The sequence below is a fragment of the Vipera ursinii genome (assembly GCF_947247035.1).
Source record: "Vipera ursinii genome assembly, chromosome: Z".
Lineage (NCBI taxonomy): Eukaryota > Metazoa > Chordata > Lepidosauria > Squamata > Viperidae > Vipera > Vipera ursinii.
The window spans coordinates 112,850,709-112,874,616 of record NC_139517.1 but is presented as its reverse complement, the minus strand read 5'-3'; the positions used below and the strand labels follow the sequence as shown (position 1 = coordinate 112,874,616).

General features: G+C 35.6%; 1 protein-coding gene across 6 annotated transcripts in view; it reads left to right on the top strand.

Moving 5' to 3' along the window:
* The window catches only part of PARD3 (par-3 family cell polarity regulator), a 671,095-nt gene that overhangs the window by 439,443 nt on the left and 207,744 nt on the right, over positions 1–23,908 (top strand). For all 6 annotated transcript variants that reach the window (XM_083376219.1, XM_083376217.1, XM_083376216.1 and 3 more), the window contains 3 exons: positions 1,158–1,346; positions 2,919–3,089; positions 19,631–19,781. In XM_083376219.1, the coding sequence (XP_083232345.1) occupies positions 1,158–1,346; positions 2,919–3,089; positions 19,631–19,781 (511 nt within the window). The remainder of the gene's footprint in view (positions 1–1,157; positions 1,347–2,918; positions 3,090–19,630; positions 19,782–23,908) is intronic.

Below are 23,908 nucleotides of genomic sequence, written 5' to 3'. Positions count from 1 at the left end.
TCCTCTCCTCTCCTCTCCTCTCCTCTCCTCTCCTCTCCTTCCCCTTCCCCTTCCCTCCTCTCCCCATCCCATCCCATCCTATCCCATCCCATCCCATCCTTTCCATCTCATTCAGTCCAAATGAAATTTGCAACTGGAATTTATTGCAATTGCAGTCCAACCTATTCTGGAAAACTTCAGACATATATAAGTTTCCTAAATAAATGTGTTGATATTGTTATCTAGTGACACCTTAATGGCTATGTCTGCACAATTGCCTTATTAAGGCAGCTAATCATTGCTCACAGGTCTTACCATGCTCAAACACAAATGTATTCACAAGATTACAATATGTAGCTTGTGGGAGCGTTTAGTGTGTAAAATACAGTAGCAAAATGGCACATAATCTTATCTTCATCACTATATGTTTGACGCCTCTGTCTCTATGCAGTATACAGAAGGGTGGATATCTCTTATTATTTATTTGGATCTAAGGCAGCCTACTGAAAGGAACAAAGGTAGAGTGTGTGAAAAGAGAACAGTTGTGAAAGGAGAGTAGACAAAAGAAAAGTATACTGGCAGTAGTGCATTGCATAGAATTTCTCTGGTACTCAGAGTAAAAGAACTTGCTGTTTACCTGATTGTATTTCAGATGTTCTTTTTCTGCCATTTCTTTGAATATTATTAATAATCCTACGCAAATGACTAATTGGTATTTATCCATTTGCTTGCTGTTTGTAATTTTCTTGCTGCTTAGAAAACATAGATATTCAAATGCCACTATTTCAAAGGGCAAATGAACTTGCAGAACATTAGGTTTAATGCATCCAATGATAGTTTCCTGTTTGGAAATTAAGCAATTGTATTTCGTAATAATCCAGAAAGTACCACATTTAAATCTGGGTGCATATATTCTCTTTCTCTCATACACACATTTTTCCCTCTTGTAACATGCAGACTGCCACATCTGGTTCTAGAAATTACTTGATGGTGTTGGCAGATGTACCATTCTTACAAATTTCCCTACAGAATATTAATAGGAATTACAGCAGTAGTATTGTACTGCCACCATTTTTCAAAATATTATGTAGTTGTAGTTAAGAATAATTACAAGCAATATTAATATTAATATTATTAATAATAATACTAATAATACCATGTTGAATTTTTTCTAACAGAAATCAGAAGAAGATGAACTTGTTCTTACTGCTGATGGCACCAGAGAATTCCTCACTTTTGAGGTTCCTCTTAATGATTCTGGGTCAGCTGGACTTGGTGTCAGTGTGAAAGGTAACCGGTCAAAAGAGAATCATGCAGACCTTGGCATCTTTGTGAAGTCCATTATTAATGGTGGAGCAGCTTCTAAGGCAAGTGTATTTCAGACATGTCAGATAATGTTCCATAATCCAGCATCTCTTAGGCAATCCACTATTTATTTCCTGTTCCTTCCGCCATTTCCCAGTTTTCCATTTGAATAATTAGTATGATGATGATGCAGCAAATGCTAGCTGCACTTTGGATGCTCTAAATATAATAATATATAGTTTAGGTTTACAACATGTCTATTCTGATAATATGTTTTTGCTAAAGCAAAACACTAAGGGTTTTAATTTGAGGAATTGTGAGTCTCCCGGAATGGAATCTGTCTGAATTTGTTCCTCATATTGTAGTAAGTAATAGTTTATTTGGTCGATTTTGGCTTAAACTATTGGGGAAAAGTAACCATTTTGGTTTATAAGCTATGGTTTATGACTTAGCGTGCATCTAGCTGTTGTGACCTATTCAGCATGATTTAATATAATGGGTGATCCCAGTCAGAGTGTGTAATTGTATGTGGGAAAAGAGAGATAGGGGAATGCTGTCTAGGAAACATTCAGATAAGAGGCAGCACAGCAAAATGATCAGGGCAAGAAACTCAGGAGGGACTCTTTCTGGTATTTTGGGCTGTGAAAAAGATGGCGGGAGAATCTTGTTTTGATAAATTTTATGATTTCACCCTTGCTACATAGACAGGAAATAAAACCTTATCAGCCAGTTCTACTTTTTGTAAAGCTACGTTAATAGAAATCTTACAAGAGATTCTGTCAGCATCTCCTTTTTACAGTTGACCTTTATCTCAAAGCAAGAAGGGCCAAAAAGAGAAAGAAATGTGATGAACTGATTTCATTACACATGTCAAGATTATAATCTGTGAAATTACAATTAAGTTTTCTTTGCATAACTTTTTCAGTTATAAGAAATTACTTGCATCTAAAGGTAATAAAATTAGGTGTGTGATTCACTTAACCATCTTGCTTAACATTGGAAATTTGAGTCACAATTGTCTTAAGTCTTCTATATTAGTAGATCATTAAATTATTGGAGATGCAGTAAGAACAATACTTTATTAAAACATATGTTTTTATAATGTTCCAAAGTTATGTTTTGGTAAAAAGTTATTATATACATTAATTTGATCTTAAGGAAAAGTTTAATGTTCCTATTTAAATATTCATGTAATATTTTTGAACATACACATTATTTTGAACATTATTTTCATGTGTACTACATGAAAACTGACAGCTGTACAATGGAAGTGGATGCCCTGTGTCCTTACTTTTGCCAAGAGATTAAATATGCAACATTAGATATTTAAGCTATCCAGTGAATTGACTATATTATTTGCAATTTATGAATGAATATATGCACTATATGCACTATATTTGGATGATTCTGATAAAATATGGTCATCTTTTATTGAACCTGTTATGTAATTTCTCTTTGTCTGTCTATCTGTCTCCCTCTCCCTCCCTCCCTCTCTCTCTCACACTCACATGCACACTCACACATATGCATGAAAAATTCATAATTTTTGTTATGTTTTTTCTGTTCGGTTTTGTTAAATTACTAAAGCCTAAAAGAAACTTTTAATAAGTCTCAATTTCCCTTTTATTTGTTAGGATGGAAGACTCCGAGTGAATGATCAATTAATCGCAGTAAATGGAGAATCATTGTTGGGAAAGACGAACCAAGATGCCATGGAAACTCTGCGGAGGTCCATGTCCACGGAGGGAAATAAACGGGGAATGATTCAACTGATTGTTGCAAGACGAGTGAACAAATGCAATGAGGTAAGAAACATTATGACTCTAGCAAAATAGCAGAGGTAGAAGTATACCTTCCAATAATAGGAAATAAAAGCATTTTAGCCATGTCAGAAATGAATGGATTGTTGTTGGCATCTCCAAATGGAAATAAATATAACTTCACTTCTATTGCATTTTCATGGGCTACTATAATGAAAAGTAATCTGGATTTCCAGGAGGGAGGGGCTACATACCAGAGGACAAAGAGACAGCAAAGTTTAGATAATTTGGTTGGGAGGCAGAGGGTCAAGGCGAGGGTTAAATCCCAAGAAGTTAATGATGCAAGAACTTTGCTTCAGGTTGGCAAGATTTTTGTCTGTAGGTGAGGAACAGTAAAGGAAACTGCTTTGAAGAAAGTCTCCATGTCCTTCTTGGTTCTAACAGCTAGTGTCAGGAATACGCAATTTTGGCTGGGAAAGTCTAAATATTTATGATAGATTGAGAATATGGAGCATTTTATGGGTTTATGTTTTATGAGAAAACATTAAAATTAGTCAAGTCTTGAATAATAGAAGAGAAGAGTGGGGCTTACACACTTAGCCAAAGATTTAGAAGATTATGCTATAAGATAGTTTGTCTAAAATAAGATAGGACTAGCAGATGAAGACTATAACTTTCAATAGCTTTGCTTTTTTCTCATAATTCAAGAACTATACTCCAGAAATACAATGTTTGATATTTTACCCATGTTTTCTTGAAAGGTTTTGGATGCATCTTTTGTAAAATGAAGTGGATTTCATATATATTTCAGCATGGGCAAAAAGATCCTTTGATGTCTTAACTCAGCTTTCATCACCTCCAGTGACATGGGCAAAGTTAGCAGATTACAATATTAATCATCAAAAACTACAGATTTTACCAGTTTGATAAAAGTACAGTTCTGCTAGCTAAAGAGCAGAATTCAGAATATATTGTTAAACCACATTTTGAGGTTTTTTAGTTTTAATGGCATGGTTTTTGCAAATATACAACAGATTTTTTAGCTTTTTACTATAACTTGAATAGTGTAAAATTAGGACATATATAAATATATATGCCTAGATTGTAAGTTCTGGGCAAGACTCCAAATCCCAAAACCTCTTATTGTTATCTTATATAACAAGGGCAACATATGCACATTATAGTGTAGGGTTATCTAATTTAACTGCATAATTTCACAATAAGGATTTCTACTATTGTATTCTATTTGCTGATGAAAATACATATACTAATATCAAATATTATAAGAAACATATCATTGAAAGAAATATTCATGCCCTGAATTAATCTGTATACAATTCAATGCATTTTCTCAAGGCATTTCAAGACATTTAATTACTTGTAGAGAATCAATAAATGGCAAAGAAATTATAAAGATTTGGCAGAACATCTTACAAATATCTGTTCAATGCTGATTACAATGATTTACTAACCACTTAACCATGAGAAAAGATGGCAGCCAATAAATTTTATAATTTTTATAAACAAAGTTTCTGTTCTTTTGTAAAACCAAACATTTGTTGTTTGAGCTGCCTGCCTTGTTTCTGTAGGTTCCAGCCTTGTGCAATCTCAGAAAGAGCGTTTTTAGTGAGGAGTTTATACTTTGTGCCAAAAAACCCCTAGCTAGGCTCTATTTAATTTAAGTGTGTATGAATAAAATATTTGAGATTTGAAATGCAGCAATGGAAAGCTGATTTAAGTTAGTTTGCATTATTAAGAGAGAAGCAATATCATTTCCTCAAGGCATCAAAGCAATTTTTTTTACTCTGAAAAATCCCAGAGATCTTGAAATTGAAATTGTTATTTATGCTGATTGAAATCCTACTAGCTTGGGTTAATGTTAGAAAATAATAAGCCTTATCAGGGTTCTACAACTACAACATGAACGATTATGTTATACTTGTTCACACACACATTCTGGATTCCAAGTGTTGTAATTTTGTAAGCCTGGACTTTTGAAGCATGAGGAAAATTTGCAATCATGCTACTAGAGGTAGAACTTTGTTTTGAGAAACATAGCTGTTGAGAAAGTAAAAATTCTACTTTGTGTATTTAACTAAGGAGCTACTTTTTATAGTAATTATATTACTGAGATTACTGAGTCTGAGATTTGAATTGGAATGTTTGTGGTAAATATAAAAGGGGAAAACTCTTAAAGGAGGATCATAGAAATATATTTAAATATTTTAAATATTTTCTATACCATGTTTTAAAAAACTTCTTCCAAATTATGAAGAGAGTGCCAAGGAAAGTTAATTTGCCCTAATGAATGAATGAATGAAGGTTGATAGTGTTTCAAATGACTTGCTTCACTGTTTTATTATTGCGTGTATCTCATGTATTCATTTGAAAAGTCTTAGCTTTAATTCTGAAAATCCAAATGGGACCAATTGAATGGCTTCCAGAATGACCATCTCTGACATATTTCTAGTCCAAGTTTTCTTTCACAACATATTTATTTGACAGTGTTTATAGCTTTCATCCTGCTAAACATTAGACAAATGCTAATTAAAAGGAACCTAACAAGGCAGACTAATTTTTTAACTAACTGCTTTTCCAGGAACATATTTTCTCATATATTATTAATAGAAGCTCCTGGCAGGGATATTGTTGAAATAAGTATTTTTTTCAGATAAGAACTAACCTAGTTACAGGGGTAACAGGCATTATTTATCAAGTAGCCTGCATTTTTAAGTAGGTTTTTCTTACCTGGATGATAAAAGAGCAAAGAGTGAAGTATTGTTTCCTTTTAAAAGTATGGCATTGTCACATAAGGACTAAAAAAAACCTTTTCTGTTGTGAACAGCAAGCTTGTACCAGTCTGGATTGTATAATTATGTTTTAGTGGCATTCAAGTGGCTGAGAATGCAGCTGTGGTTGAGGCTGTATTTCTTGTTAGCTGTAACAGCTTGAAAAGAACAAAAGGTAGCAGCACTTAAAGAAGAGTAGTAGAATGCATAAGCCTTATAAGTAAGAAATCCATATTTTAAGACATCAAGACATTTAGAAATGCCATAGAAATGAAATTCTGTTTCCTAAGATTGGGGTAATTAACAAATTTAATAAAAAAAATAAGAGCAATTTTATTTTGGACCACTTATAAAACTAAGAAGTGAGACAGGCAAATCAGAACGAGGAGGTGGTCAGCACTCCAAGGAACTGCCCAGCTGCAAGTCCTAGAGCATAGGTGTCAAATTTGCCGTGTCATGTGATGTATCGTGACATATCGTGACGTTTTTTGCATTGCTGGAGCTGGGGCTGGCGCGGTCTCCATATGATGCAAGCAGCCCGTGGGCCGGCAGTTTGACACCCCTGTCCTAGAGGGATGCATTGGGAAACTTTTCTGGATTTTTTTTGTCTCTGGCCACTGCCAGACTTGACATTCTGAACTCAGTTTTACCTGTGACAGTTTCTTTTTCACAGCAGACTTGGTCCTATTATTTTGAAACAGTTATTATGCTAATAGGTAGACAAACAGTCTAAAACATACAGAGTCCATGGTGCTTTCTGAATTTAGTTGTTTTCTTGCATATACTTCATTACCAAACTAAGTATGACTATCAGTGCTAGAATGATGCATTGATGATATTACCTATTTTTGTAATGAAACATCTGCAAGAAAATCACCAAGCTCAGACAGCACCAAGGACCCCACAGTTCAACCCTGATGTATACATATACTCTTCTATTGGTAACTCAAAGCCTTTCCATGATTTTCTTATAACATTTTTGGACTGGATAGAATAATGATATGTGATAATACCACATTCTTATTACCAGGTTTTTTTTAATGGAAAAGGCTCCACATATATTTTTCAGTGGTACTTAAAGTACTATAAATTGCAGATATAGTGAGAAGCATGCTAAGAGACATAATTATATTGACTAACTGATATTAAGGGACAGCGGCAACTCCAGATAATATCTACAGAATCCCCAAACTAAGAATTGTAAAAATAAATTTATTCTAAAATTAAAAACATTTCAGAGTTCTGTCATAACATCAGATTTTATAAGATTTTTGGCACTTTATGTGAGCTCTTGTAAAATTGGACAATCTCCTTTAGGGTTGGATACAATTGGACAGAGAAAACCGTTATCTTTACTTTAAAATGTTGAGTATTCTACTTTTCAAAATTAATTATTTTTATTCAGTCCATTTTTATTGCACAAAATTATGTGACAGCATTCTATATTTGAAAGCACTGCTAGCTTCTGCTATGCCATGTCTATCTGGATTAGAGTTATAAAAATCTGGATATCACTGGGCAAAAGCAGAGATATTTTTTTTGAATTTTTTTAAATTAGTTTTTATAGGAAGGTAGGGAAATGGGGATTTGGGATAGGGTAGAGGAAAGGTTAAAGGTAAGGGTTTGGGTTTTCCCCAATAACATTCAATATTTATCAAACAGCTTGTTCTCTGGGTAAATATATATAAAGAAAGATAATGAGGCTAACAATAACACTGATAGATATAATAAATTATCAAAAACAATACTAAATTTTCAATGTATGATAACATTCTTAGTCAAATAAATTCAAAGTTGCATATCACATTCCTTTCTCTCTAACTCGTTTATCTAGCCATTGATAAAATTTATTCCAAGTTCTGTAATAAACTGAATACTCTTACTCTTTAATCTCTAAAGTTAATCTATCCATTTCTGCACAGTCCAATATTTTCTTAATTAATACTTCTTCAGTTGGTGACTTTTCATTTTTCCAATATTGGGCATACGTAATTCTCGCTGCTATCAATACATGTAATCAGGGTTTTTTTCTCATAGAACACTTAGAACGGCGTTCCGGCACCTTTTTTTCAAAAAAAAAAAAAACAATTGCACAAGCTGTGCTGCTATTGGCTTAAACTTATTGCAGGCTTTGCTCTTTTATGACTCATGGACTTCAACTCCCAGAATTCCTGAGTCAGCTATGCTATTGGCTTTTGGAAGCCAATAGGAATTACTGCTGAGCTTGCCAAAAGACCCGGCAAATGTTGCACAGGCAAGTTGCAGTGAAGGCTCCCCAACTACACCATCTCAACTAGGTAAGTAAGATATTATTTGCAAATAGGATATCCAAGTATGACTCAAGGAAATGTTCCCTGCATGAAGGGAGTAGTGGTTTATTTCACTTTGTTTTACTTTTCAAATTGCTGCAGGGAAGAAATGATGATTAGAAAAAGGCAGGAAGTTATTTTTATTAGGAAGAATTCATTTATCCCATGCTAGATCTTTGGGAGCTTAGTACCACCAGCACAGAACATTTGCTTTTCTGAAACTTCATTCAAATTCAATTCCTGATAGGGGCATTTGAAAAAAAAGTTATTTATTAAATTTATATGCTGACTATCTGACCAGGATGACTCTGAAGTCTAGGAGAGGGCTTGCAACTTCTGTTTGTAGTTATCCATGTTTCTGCACACTGAGATGATTGGCCATTGTACAAATACAGAGCCTATCATGCTTTTATATTTATATGGAACAGATACATTACCTGAAATTTTTGGAATGTGTAAAAAATTTGAACCAGCCCAGAAACTCATTTCCCATTGTTTGTGTATATAGAAAGTAAACCCTGAAATAGATTTGGAAAGAGCAAGGACTTTGATTAAATGGAAATGTTGCTAAGCATAGAACTGTTGAGTTAATTTGCAGCTGTTTCTGCTGTTTTCTTTTTATGTGCTTATGATTTTACATCACATTTTTACATCAGCCAAATTGAATAGGAATAAGATTGTGACTGAAAGAATACTAATTCTGAAATATAGTAAATATCTTTAACAAGTAACAATAAATTTAGCTTTAGTGTAATTTGCTTGTTTACTGTAGCTAAAACTGGAAATTATATTTCTAAAGCATTAGTTTGGATCATTGGGAAGAAAAAAAGATTTAATATTTATGATTCAAAAATATAAATATGTGAGGAACATGTTTTTAAAGACCTTTGCAGCTTGTTCTCATATATACCCTGCCACAAAGGAATAACTAAAATTATGAAATTTAGAATCTACCAAGCTTCCCTCCCATGGGCAGAAGACAATCCATGGGAAATGTGAATCCATAATCCATAGCTTTAGCAGCAATAATAAATCTAATTATGCTGTGCATATTTAAGTTAGCCAAACTCTGGAACAGTGGTAACAATCTTCTATCACAATGGCAAGCCCTTTAAGATTATATATTGTTAATCATATAAGTGAAGAAATGAGGAAAACTGTGGTTAAAGTAATTGTTTGATCCAATAATAAAATTTCATTGATAATTGATGAATCAACCATAATAAGCAAAAAAAACCCCTACCCTCATAGTATTTGTTCAATACTGTATCGAAGGTATGGGAATGAATTCATCAGTAAATTTGTTTTTGGACTTGGTAGAACTTGAAAAAGTAACAGCAGAAGGAATATTTGATTCCTTACTCCAATGTCTTTACTCTTATGGGATGACAGAAGATTATTTGAAAAAATATTTGATTTCTCTGGCATGCGATGGCGCTGCTGTGATGATGAGATATAAAAGTGGAGTGAAAAAATTGCTGTCAGAACGTTTTCCTTCTATTATAGTTTGGCATTGTGCTAGAATTATCAGACTAGAATTATCAGTACGTGATGCTGCCAAGGAAACTTCAGGAATAAATAGATTCAAATCATTTATTGATAAACGGTATGTCATATACCATGCTTCACCAAAGAATAGCAGAGAGTTGCATTCATGTGCAGAATTACTGGGGACTGAGCTGCTGAACATTGGAAGAATTTTAAGTACCCGATGGGTGTCATCTAGTTTGCGTACAGTTTTGGCTGTATGGAATAATTTTGAATCCCTTGTGTATCATTTTGAACAAGCAATGCATGATCCTACAAGAGATAAAAATGATAAATGCACTTACGATGGCTTGAAAAGAAAAATAACATTTACAGAATTTTTATTGGACCTAGGATTGATGTGTGACGCTCTCCAAGAATTGTCAGATTTAAGTTTGGATCTACAGGACCGCAACATCAACTTGTATAAGGCAAATAAGAAAATAAAAATACTGGTACAAGTTTTTGAAGAAAAAAGACAAAACTTTGGGCCCTATTATAAATGTGCTGTTGCTGCTGTAAGTGATCTTCGCTTTCGTGGAGTTTTACTTCACAAAAGAGATTCAAAAAAGGATCCTCCCATTGACCCAAGTATATTTTATACAAAATTGAAAGAGTCAATTGAAAAAAGATTACTTGATAGTAAAGACAATGCATTGGCATATTGGTCTCGCGTACTTGATTAAAACATTGGCCTGAAGATGTTAATACTCAACTGACATTTGGAGAAGTGGAAATTAGAAACTTATCAATCAGACTGCAACTAAATAAAAGAGAAATGATTCATGGATCCCGTGAATATATTCTCGAAAAGACATATCCAGAAAAACTGTTGCATTTGATACGACTCTGAATACCATTCCTATTTCTTCAAGTGAACGTGGGTTTTCACAGTTGAATCTAATTGCCACCCCAACAAGAGCTTCGTTAAAGACTAAGACAATTTCAGCACTTTTGTTCATCAAACTTGTTGGACCACCTCTGAGACTTTTCAATCCTTCAAAGTACATTGGTTTGTGGTTACTCAGAGGACGACATTTGGCCACAGATACTAAGAGCAAGGAAAGGAGTCAAGAAGATTTGCCAGACGAGAATTGGACAAAAGTTTGGAATTTTCTATGAACATTTGCCTTAAATATAATAAATTAAATGTATGTTAAGAATTGAATATATAATTGTTTAATTATATAATTAAATATATAAATACAATTATATAAATAAAAGATTAACAAGATGAGAGTTCCAGCACCTTTTTTTTTTTTTAGAAAAAAAGCCCTGCATGTAATATTTAAGTATCCACTCTCCTTATAATAGTTAGGGCCTATCATTCCTAAGAGAAACAATTCTGGTTTAAATTTTATTTGTTTTTTAATCATCTTCTCTAACCATAAATGTATCTTAAGCCAAAACCTTTTTGCTTTAGGATCTGTCCACCAGATATGATAATAAGTACCTGGTCTTTGCTTACATTTCCAACAAACATTTGAAGTATTTTTAAACATTTTAGGTAGTCTCACTGGTGTCATGTGCCATCTATAAAACATTTTATACAAATTTTCTTTATATGATACAGTTTTGATTAATCTAATATTTCTATCCCATAGCTGTTTCCATTCTTCAAGCTGTGTAGTATGACCAACATTTTTGCCCATATTATTGTTGTTTATTTAACTTGTTCCTCCTCCATCTTTAAGTTAAGCAGTAATCTATAGAGTTTTTTTAAATCAGGTTTTCATCTGTTTTTAACAATGTAAGATCAAGTTCTGTCTGTTCCTTATAAAGCCCCATTGCTTTCACGTCTTTTTCATATCTCGATTGAATTTGTAAATATGGCCACCATGGTAAGTCAATACCTTGTTGTTGTAAGTCTTGTCTAGATTTCAATCTTCCTTCATTATCCAGTAAGTCTTTATGTTACAAGTTTATCATAGTTAATCAAGTTTGGGTAAGCAAAAGCTTCCATTGTTGAGAGCCATTCGGGTATCTTAGTATATTTTTTTCTTTTACTTTTTCCCATTCTAAGAGAAGTGCATTTCTTATAGCATGGTTCTGAAAATATCTATGCGCTTTATTCTTTCCCTACCAAAATTGCCAATTTAAGTTATGAAACGCCTTTTGCACATCATGAAATATCAAAGCCATCTGTTTGGCCTGGATGGACCTCATAATACTCTAAAACGTCCAAGATTGTTCTTAAATTGTTTTTTATCTGTCTTTTAGGCAGGAAACCATTTTGATCTCTGTGTATAAATTCAATCAAAAATTTCTTAGTTCTTTCTGCCATTATCGAAGCAAAAATTTTATAGTCTACATTTAGCAATGAAATTGGTCTATAATTTTTATATGTATCAAATCTACATCTTCTTTGGGAATTAAAGTGATATTAGCTTCAGTCCATGTCTTTGGTATTTTGGTTTTCAGAAGAGTTTCATTACAAAGTTCTTTCAAGATCAGAGTAAACACGTCTTGTAACGCAGTGTAGTATTCTGCAGGCAGTCCATCTGGCCCCGGAGTCTTGTCCTTTTCTTTTGCTTTTTTATAGCTTCTGTAGTCTCCATCATTGTTATTGGTTCGTTCAATATATTTTGGATATTCTGAAGAATTTTTGGTAGATTTGCTTTTATTAAATACTGCTCTATTTTTTCCTTAGAAATTTCCTTTGCTTTATAAAGTGTCTCATAATATTCTTTCACAATTTTTCTCATTTCATCATTTTGAAACTGTGTTTCTCCTTTTGTATCTTGGAGTTTCTTTATTATTTTCTTTTCTTTTTCCTTTCTCAATCTATATGCTAGTCATCTCTCTCCAGAAAGGCTCTGTGGCTATCAAAGAACTCCAATGCTTTAAGTGGTGTATCAAGTCTGTATATTTTCATATCCCAGTAGGTTAAAATCCCTTCTGGAGTCAACCATCTGAAGTTCACTCCTTTTTCAACAAGTTTCTTAGTTAAAAGAAACTTGGTAGTCTTTTCGAGCCTCTCTTATCCTTCTAGGGATTTGCATGAGAACCACAATTTCTTTTTCTTTGTATTTCAGCGGTTCATCTCTTACTTTTCTCAGGATCTCATCTCTTATAGCTCTTTTTAAAAATCTGACATGCACTGCTCTGGGCACCTTATTTCTTCTAGCATAGTTGGAGTTAACGCAATATACCTGGTCCATTTCCCCTGCCATTTGTGACTTCCCAAATTCAAGTATGTCTGCCAGCAACTCTGTCATCAGTTCTAAAGGATCCTCTTCCTTATCTTCCTGTATATTTTGAAATCTTAAAAAGTATGATGCTCACTCCATTTCTATAACAGCCAAAGAGTCTTCCAGTTCTCCATTAATTTGCATCAGTTTTTTGGTTTTCATCTTTCAGGTCATTTTTTGGATTCTTTGTTAATTTTCTGCAATCGTCTTTTTAAATTCTTCCATTTGGGAGTCTATATTAATAATTCTTTGGTTCATTTTGTCCAAATCACTTTTCAGCTCTTCATGATTTTTAGATGCTGTAACAGACTGGGCAGCATTAGCATCCTGGATTGCTTGTAGAATTGCTTGAGTGTCCTTCTGTTGGGTATCGGTCTTCTCCTGTTGTAACATTGTAGTAATTGTTTTGTGGTAGACTGGGCTTGTAGAAGTTGAGGCCGGGACAGAAGAACCTTTTTTTCCAAGTTTGGATAAGTTAGAAGTACTCATCTTTGTCTTCAAGTTGTATGGTGTCTCTGCGCAATAGACAGATTTTGTAATCCAATAGTCTCCTAATGGTTAAGAGAGAAGAACCATCAAAGTAGTAAAAATAGTAATAAATATGAAAATTCTCCCCCCCCCAAAAAAAGTGGAAGGGAGCAAAAAATAGTAGGGGGAAAAAGGCTTACCCCAAAGAGCATAAAAATGAGAAAAGAAAAAGAAAAAAAGAGAAAAAATAGAGAAGGCACACAAAAAGGGGAAAAAATAAAAGACAACAAAGACAAAAATTAAAATTAAAAAAAATGGTAAAAGTAGGTAATAAAAATAAGTAAAATAGGTAAAATTGTCAAAATACTAATCCAGAAAATTATACTCAAAAACCAGTGATAAGGATTCCAGGCTTCTCTACAGTATATTTATAATGCAAGGGAGTCCAAAATTTTCAACTTGTTTAGGCAATAGTCTATCTTGAGAACAGCAGAAACACACCAGAGAGGTCAAAAAGAAAAAAAAAAAGAGCAGGGAGTCTATTTTTCTGCAACAAAGTCTCCAACTCCCTTCAAAGGAATGTCTGGGCAAACAGCCAAGTTTCAGGCATAGATAACTTCGTTGAGGAAAGATGGATGTAGTTTTCAAATTTTGCCACTAACTGTCCATTCCCACCCATTTTGCTGAGAGAGACAAAAAGAATTTATATATAACTTACGATTTTAAAAGGTTTAAAAAAATATAAATAAAAATAAAAAGGGAGGGAAGAAGAGGGAAAAATAGAAGTTGTGCTGGCTTTCAACAAAAAACGCCCAGTTCTATCAAAACGAAAGCTTCCCAAACTTGTACGCCACAGACAGCCTTGTAACAAAGTAAAGTTTTCACTTAGCCAAAAGCTTAAACCGTCGCTTCTAATTCGGGAGGGAGGGGATGAAAGGAAAAAATTCCACCCCCCTCCCTAATAGTAAGGGCTTTGCTTTCAAGGGCTGGGAAGGTGCTTTCCTCTAAAGATCTTGGCTTGTAGGGAGAGTGAAAGGAAAATCCTCACCCAGAACAGCTGATTGCTCTTTCAATTGCCGTTCTCCTACCTCTATCAAACAGCTACTAATGGCGGAACACAAAGTGCAGTCTGTCTTTCTTCCTGCTGGTTCCAGGGGCTCTGTTGGGACCAGCGGTCTATCTACCACCTAGCCACAGTCCTCAGACATTCACCCATTGAGGGCCACCCCTACAGGGCAGCATTCAGTCCATTTGGACCCACCAGCTGGTAGAACTTGGACCCAGGGGAAGAGAGAAACAATTCCCGGAGTCTGTCCTAGCAGACATCAGCAGAAGCTCTCAGCAGAGATAATTTAATATAACAGTTTATATCAAATTCTACACAACTGGGCAATGTTGATTTATTATACAAATTTACAAAAGTTTCCTTTTCTCCTCTGTTTTAATTGCCCACCATTTCTAACAATAAAATATTATTGTGGCTATTTATTAGTCTTGTAATTACTTTTTTTAATCATACCATTTTTTGAGATTCTTTAAATTTTCCTGAATCTACTGGATCAAATTCATTAATTTTTTCTCTCTGTTCTAATAGTAAGAAAAAACTTTAAAGTCCTTTTTTCCACAAAGGAAATTACGCAGATTTCAGTAAGATATATTTAATGTTAGTTTGCAGTAAATTCAGAATCCTGGAAATTGTCATTTTTATTGAATTAATTAAAACAGAGTTTCTTTGAATAGTTAAAAAATGCATCTTCCCAGTTTTTTTCAACACCTGGGCTAAGTTGATGTTTTTGAGATAAGCTTTCAAATGACTCTTATCTCTTAATTGTTTATGTCTATTTCTGCTTCTCCCCCCCACTTTTCCCCAGTCTCCTTATAATCACTTAGTGATATTCCTGATTTTGCAGTTTATAATCTCAGCAAGCTCTAGGTAATACTTTGGTTTTCAGCATGCTAAGAGCTATGACTCTATATGATAACTTGCAAGGAAAGGTCTCAAAACAGAAAGTTCTATAATATTGCCAACAAAGTGAAGTCAATTAATTACCGTATATACTTGAGTATAAGCCGAATTTTTCAGCCCACTTTTTGGGCTGAAAAATTCCACTTCGGCTTATACTCCAGTCAACAAAAAAACTTACCGAGGACTTGTGCGCGGCCGAGGCTTTGGTGCTTCCGGGATCGCGCGCACCTCTCCCAAGCCACCGCCGTCTGGAGACCTGACGAAGTTTGGGGAGGTGCGCGCGCAAACCTCCCCAAACGGCAGGTCTCCGGACCTCCGCGCCCCGCCTGCCTGCTTCTTTCCGCTGCGGAACGAAGCAGCCTGCCTGCTTCTTTCCGCAGCGGAAAGAAGCAGCCTGCCTGCTTCTTTCCGCTGCGGAACGAAGCAGGCTGCTTCTTTCCGCTGCGGAAAGAAGGCTGCTTCTTTCCGCAGCGGAAAGAAGCAGCCTGCTTCGTTCAGGCTGCTTCGTTCCGCAGCGGAAAGAAGCAGGCAGGCTGCTTCGTTCCACTGCGGAAAGAAGCAGGCAGGCTGCTTCGTTCCGCTGCGGAAAGAAGCAGGCAGGCAGGGCACGGAGGTCTGCTTCTTTCCGCAGCGGAAAGAAGCAGGCAAGCAGAGCGCAGAGGTCTGCTTCTTTCCGCAGCGGAAAGAAGCAGGCAGGCAGGGCACGGAGGTCTGCTTCTTTCCGCAGCGGAAAGAAGCAGGCAAGCAGGGCACGGAGGTCTGCTTCTTTCCGCAGCGGAAAGAAGCAGGCAAGCAGGGCACGGAGGTCTGCTTCTTTCCGCAGCGGAAAGAAGCAGGCAGGCAGGGCACGGAGGTCTGCTTCTTTCCGCAGCGGAAAGAAGCAGGCAGGCAGGGCACGGAGGTCTGCTTCTTTCCGCAGCGGAAAGAAGCAGGCAAGCAGGGCGCGGAGGTCTGCTTCTTTCCGCAGCGGAAAGAAGCAGGCAGGCAGGGCACGGAGGTCCGGAGACCTGCCGACATTTGGGGAGGTTTGGGGAGGTGCGCGCGCACCTCCCCAAACCTCCCCAAACTTCGGCAGGTCTCCGGACGGCAGCGGCTTGGGAGAGGTGCGCGCGATCCTGGAAGCACCGAAGCAAGTCCTTGGTAAGCTCCGGGCGGTCACTTGCTTCGTGTCTCCTGAGGGAAGGGGGGGCGACTGTAGCGGGCGTGTTTCCTCGCCTGCTGGGCGCCGCGATTTGCCCGGGGAAAGCACGGGCCCCGAATGGCAGCGTGGAGCGAGGAAGCGGACAGCCAGGGCTTCCCCGAGAGCCGTGGCCACACAGGGTATTCCTGTGTATTCAGGCTTGCAAAATGGCGGATCGAGCCTCTGCTGGCGGCAAAGGCTTGCAGAGCGCGGATCCAGCCTCCGCCGGTGGCGGAGGCTTGCAGAACGGCGGATCGGCTTATACTCGAGTCACCAACTTTTTCCAGTTTTTGGGGGTGAAATTGGGGGTCTCGGCTTATACTCGAGTCGGCTTATACTCAAGTATATACGGTATTCTCATTTCTCTCTCTCTCTCTGTCTCATTCTCTCTCTCTCTCTCTCTCTCTCTCTCTCTCTCTCTGTGTGTGTGTGTGTCTCTGTCTCTTTCTCCCTCCCTCCCTCTCTCCCCCTCCCTCAATCCCCTTTCAGTAGAACTTTCCATCCTTTACTTATGTAAACCATACTTAGAAAAGCAGCAACAAAGTGCTTCTTTAAAAAGTTGAATATAGTTTTCTGTTTCCTTTCCAAAATGTTTTTGTTAGTTTATAAAAAGCAGTTAAATATTTGTGTGGCTGACAGTTGATATCTTGCTTTGAATCTGGCTTTTTATACTTTAATTACTGTAGATATTGAATGGTAACTTTTCCCATGAAAGAGGTACCATATTTGCGTACTCATTTGTAAAGCAGAGCAATTTAAAAAATAATGTTTTTGTTTATCTTGTTTATGTTGTACGGATACTAAAGCTTGCCAGTAAATATCTTTATTGGATGAAAAGCTTGGTGTTTGTGGGCGAAAATATTTTAAACTTTTATTCTGCATTATTCTGAATGATTGGTGGCCACTTAAAATAGCTACATTTTTGTTGTATAAGTTTGAAGTTATGTTCTGTCTCCCTAGAAAAATAATTCATGTTTGGGCTAATGTTCACTCTTTAAAGAAAGTTAAAATATAAATAGAGCTTATCAGTGCAGTAGATTTGATCTGCATCTTTAGGTCCTGGTTATCATTTTCCTTTTTTTCTTCATGAACAACATTTCACAATTGTAAGATTTTAATTTGTTTTAAATTTGCTTTTGAGTCTTTTACATCAGAGGTGTTGAATATTGTTTAATTTACTTTTCACCAGAGCTGTCAGTTATAATCTACAATTTAGGGCAGGAAAGAAACTAGGAAAAAAATAGATCTTCAGTTCATTGAGTCTAATCCACTTTCACGGCAAGTTTATTATTTTTCTACAATCTAACATACCTGCAATTGTAATTATATTTAGCCTTCATTGCAACAAATTTTCTTAGGTCTGATCAAACTGGAAAAGATAAGGCTACCATTTAGAACCTCATTAAGTCCTTCGGGAGAGGGGCGGTATATAAATCCAAATAATAATAATAAATATTTCATTCATATTGAATAGATCAGGGTCCCCCAATACACACACACACACACACACACACACACACACACACACGTGGGTGTGGGTGTGTGTGGGTGTGTGTGTGTGTATCAGCTTCAATTTTCAAAGGAAAATTCAGCCTAATAAATCTATAAATATTTGCAAATGGCTGGTCGTACAAATAACTCGAGCCAAATACATTAATAAGATAAATACAAACAATTTTATTATGAAAAGTATATGAATAAAATGTGTTGGGTAATGTAATAAAGCATTAAGGGAAAAGAACATAGAACTATTACAGCTCTTTTATTTTCTACAATAAAGAGACTTGCTATCTACACCACCCCATGTTCATTTAGCCAAAACTGATAACAGATTTTCTGTGCTTAGATTCATTTGCCCACATTGTACATTTTATGCTTTGTTTGACTTCATGTGAATCTGGCCCTTTCTTTTGACCATTGATCTTGCAGAGAACTGACATGATTTTTTTCATGTTACCTTATCAAAATACAAGGCATAAACATTAGTTGACTTTCAACTGGTTAGCTTCAATGAAGAATTATTTAGATTTTGAATGAAACTCAATCTTATTTAATAGTATGAGGTGATAAGTGCCAAGCATAATTAGGGTTGGTGCTGATCCGAATCTTAACCATATTTACTCTTTTCAAAGGATAATGCCTGTGGGGTATGTGACTCTGTGGTTCACACTGTCATGCATTTGTAATAACTGTAATATTAACATGTAGTATGTAGGCAATTAGAAAGGCAAAACAATGAAAGAAGCTGTTTTATTATCACCTCTTCCACCATTACTATTGCTATGTATTTCTTTTTTCTCCATCTTTAAAGCACGCAGGCCTCCTGCTGGGCAAGGACCTTTGAAAAATGCTTGTAAGGGATGGGAAAAAGAGAGGAAAATTCATATGTGGGAATACAACAGAAGTGATAGATATGCTGGCCATATTCTGAAAAGCTGACAGTTTAGGATCAGAAATACTGAAGATTCCTATAGCTACTTACTTTGCCACTGCCAAACGAAAATGACAGAATTTACTCTGAGTAGAAAAACATAGTCATTTGAAATAATAGAGTTAGAAACATTATAGTTATTTATTAATCCGTGTTGATACTTGTGTTCTTGTGCAATGATTGCATATGAAGGTATATTGCTTCACTGGAAAAGCACTCTGAAACCATATTTCTAACTATGACCAGATAGATTATTTTATTCTATTACTTACAGGGAGAAAGGTCTACCTTTTTTTCTTCTGCAGCCTGTTGGTTGCTGCCCTTTTATGAAGAAGGGAAAAATCAAGCCAACATAACAACAACAACAACAATATAAAGTTGGAAGGGACCTTGGAAGTCATCTAGTCCAACCCCCTGCTCAGGCAGGAAGCCCTATATCATTTCAGACATGCAAGAGTTCCGTCTTGTAATTCAGCTATAAATTAAAATATAGCACTTTGTTCTTCTGTGTTTCTCTTTGAACAAAAATAGAGTCTGACAACTCTGTGGGAGATATTGTGTCTGGACTAGATGGTTGGTCAATAAGCAGCATTGTCAATGCAAATAATTGAAGTCCAGGTTGAGAATTTCTAGCTTATTGGATGTCCAGCTGTTTCCAAACCTAAGGTGCTTTGTTTGGTTTCATCTTGCTGTGAAATGGGATTTTTTCCCCCCTTTTCCTGCAGTTGGAATCACCTGGGAGTCCTCTGGGGCCGGAGCTGCCAATCGAGACACTGATGGATGACCGGGAGCGTAGGATTTCCCACTCACTGTACAGTGGGGTTGAAGGCCTCAATGAATCCCCCACCAGGAATGCTGCCTTGAGTAGACTAATGGGTAAGTCAAATAGACTTGGTTACTGTGTGCTATGTTATCAAGTAGTTCATAGAGAATTGCAAATGTATTATCAGTGCTTCTCTTTCCCTCCCTCTCTCCCTTCCTCTGTTTTGTGTGGTTTTTGTGTGTGTGTATGTAGGCAGCAGCAATTTAAAAGGCTGCTTTTGTCCCTTTTCAACTTTTCTTGAAGGAAATCAATATATTGATTAAATAAGTGTTTGACCACAGTACAAATGATAAACATGAGAAGATTTAAAAAATAAAAATAAAATGAGTTTGGAGACAGGCTTTACACTACTTTGCAAGAGTCTGCCCAGACTAGCTTCATTAACTATGAGTTCAATGAAAGTTATGATGATCAAGTAAGTACCACTGAAGGTTAAGCTTTGACTACTTCTCCATAACTCTGTATGGTAATATGAACCTTATTGTTTTTGACTTTGGATGATGTTTGTTTAAGAACGTATTTTAAAAGCCACACGAGATCTTAAAATGCTAATTTTGTGAATCCTCCTGTAATTCTGCTCTTTGTAGAGTCACCAATGGACATTTTTTCTTTGCTTGTAGCAATTTATTAGTCTTGCATTTAGAAGAGTATTTACTTAGTGATCCATTTCATCTTGATTTAAAAAAATAACTGAAGAGGATTTACTTCATATGAAATATTAAAATAAATGTTAAATTTTGGAAGAATTTGGATTGATTCATAATAATAATTTATTAACAATTAACAATTGTTAATTAACAATTCTAGTACATCTTTTGCATATCTACATATATTCTGCTTATTTTCTTCTTTCCTGTGGTCAAAGAGCAACCAAAGTTTGGGCAAGGATAGTTGTTCAGTGCTTTGCATCCAAAAGGAGAAAATATGAAATATATGATTTGACATATTCAAGGGCATAACGCCTGTTGGAAATACTTTAAGATGGCTATGACTTTTCCTTGCCTTGTTCACCTATTGTCTGCATCTGCTGTGCAATGCAAGCAAATAACATATTAAGTTTACTAGGTTTCTTGCAGATGCATCCCCACATATATTCTGTCCGTTTCTAAATCCAGAGGAATTCAGGGTCCTATTATAGTCTATTTCTCATTGCTCAGTTTTTTAATTTCCGTAATACCTAGCAGGATCCAATCTGGGTAAGTCACCGGGACCATAAGTTTTGTCTTTCAAGCTTTCAGACTTGTGCTGGAGTCCATCTTCAGGGAATTTCTCTCTAGCCCTGATCATGGGTGCCAGCACGAATCTGAAAGCTTGGAACACTAAACATCTGGTCCTGGTGACTGACCCGGATTGCATCCTGCTACATTATTCTAGCATACGTATATTCGCCTTCATTCATCAGTAATACCTAATTGTTTGCCATGTGGCTGGATTCATCAGAATTGGACTTTGCTGAGATCTACATAATAGCCATTGCAATGGATGATTTCAGTGGATGAACTCCACACTAATAAAATTTCTTCACTGTTATGTTAACCTAAAAGAAATGATGATGATGATGATATCCATTCAGTCATGTCGAATACTTTGCAATTCTATTGGCCAGGTTTCTCCATATCTTCCAATCTTACACTACTTCTTTGAGTTTTTCTAGATTCTGGCTAGTGTCAGCTTTGATGGGGTCCAGCACTGTTTTCTTTGATGACCTAGTTTCCTTTTACCACTAACTCTTAAAAGAAATAGCCACACTGAAATATTAATTGATTATTACTTAAGGGTGCTATATCCAGGGTGTGTTAATTGCATGCAGTTTTCCAAGATTAAAAGTTCAAGTCTTAGACAAAAATTGGGAAGATTATTCTTAATCTCTACTAGCTGTACTTACATTTTATATGTTCCAAGCCAGATATATTTTAACTTAGTGCATATTTTCATTCCTTTGATAAGAATTCGGCAGAATTCAGTGCAGCAAGCAGATACTCACTGGACCTAATCTCTTCATATAATTTTTCTTCATATAATTTAAAATTATAGTTTGATATTTAAAACTATTATATAGTTCATATATATACACACACATAATAAAACTAACGTAAGCTAATGTAAACTAAGGAAAAGTATTTTACAGCAGATATAAGTACAATTATAAATTGACCTCTTACTCAGTAATTATAATGTAACTCTTTTCTGTTATGATCTATCCTGCCTAATTATCAAAGCCATGAATCATAAATTCATTTCTTCTGTTTTATGCAAAAAAATTCCAGTCAGCAATAAATATATATTGTATTTTTTTTCTGATCAAAGAAGTCAATTTGCCATTTCAGTAAGTTCCATTATGTTTACCATCTATTGCTTCATTGTGGGTACCGCTGATTCTTTCCATCTTTCTGAATACTTACTTCAACTTCAATAATCTCACTGAGGTTATTATGTAAAAAAAACAAAATTTCATGACTTTTTTCAACTGTTTATCCATCAATCTCCAAAGAAAAATATTTGGTCTCAATTGTATGGTAATCTTTAAGACCCTTTGTAGATATTTGAATCCATTTTTTTAGCTTTTTTACATATTTAGAAAGCATGATAAGCCACAAAAATATGTTCAGACACAACCTGAATTTGTAACTATTTCATGGTCTCAATATGGCACATCTAACAATGATCTTTTAAATCCATATTAAGTTTATCTTACCACAAATGTCTATGCCATTCAAATCTCACACCATGTACTTCTAACTCCAAAAGCCTTCTGTTTCTCTCAGCAGCACCCACTCTTTCATCCAAACCAAGCAGTGAGCTGCAAAATACAATTTCAGATTAGGTAAAATCAATCCCCCTCTTTCATTTTCATCTGTAATATATTTATCTTGTAGATTTTTCCCCTTGCTGGACAAATTTAATAGAATAACAGAGTTGGAAGGAACCTTGGAAGTCTACTAGTCTAATCCCCCGCTCATCCTATACCGTGTCAGACAAAGAGTTGCCCCATCTCTTCTTAAAAACCTCCAATGTTGGAGCACCCACAATTTCTTGAGGCAAGCCATTCCACTGGTTAATTGTTCTGTCAGGAAATTTTTCCTTAGTTCTAGTTGTTTCTCTCCTTAAATAATTTCCATTCATTGCTTCTTGTCCTGCCCTCAGGAACTTTGGAGAATAAATTGACTCCCTCTTCTTTTTAGCTATATCCTTTTGCCACTGTTTAAATAGTATAACATTTAAACAGGCACTGTCTGAAACAAAAACATCATTTTAGCAAAGACATTCATTTTATAACGTAAATTCTCAGTATTGACAATTGTAATTTCTCACATCTTAACATATTTCTTTTAACTTCATTCCATGTCTTAGCATAATTATTTTGAAGTCACATACGTTCATGTTTGTGATAGTAATTATGTTAACATCTTCTCAATCTTAAAATCCATTTTATTCATCAATTGTTTCATCTTCTATTTTCATGTTTTGCTAACATCTTTATCTTCTGTTTATTAATCTTGAAACTTGCTAATGTACCAAATTGTCTTAATTTGTCCATTAATATTTATAAGTGGAAGAAATTTATTTCAGAAGCTCATTATGGGATTATCTGTTCATTACAGCAACTTTGTGATGGCACACAGTGCCAAAAAAACAAACCCCTCCAAAACAACAACAAAGATACATTCAATTCAGTTCCAACATAGTCATTCTGTTACTATTAAAAGTCATGTTTACTTCCAATAGCATTTTGGCTTATCCATGTAATCTTTCACAAATAGGCAAGCACTATTCTTTTTATAGATTAGTGGCTTGCTTTTTACAGCCATGACATACACTTCACAGGTTCAAAAATGTTCACAGTCAAGATTGAAAAGGCAGACAACATAGAGTCTCATTTAAAGACCTTCCAGCAGAACCTCCTGCAAAGGCATCTTTCTCCAAAAGTAATTGGAAGGCCTCATTATAGGCTACATGGTCAAGATCAGGAATTATGGATCATGTTAGAAACATGGACCAGAAGGCCCTCCCTTCCTCATATATCATAGTAGGAGAATGAATCTCCATTTTAGTTTAATCATAACCAAATTTTATGTACAAACCTCATTTGTGATTAATCTTAAAGTTTGAAATAAGTTGATTTCTTAAGCTGATTTGAAGTTGGCCTTTGTGGCAAAAAACTGTAGCTAAGATTAGCTAC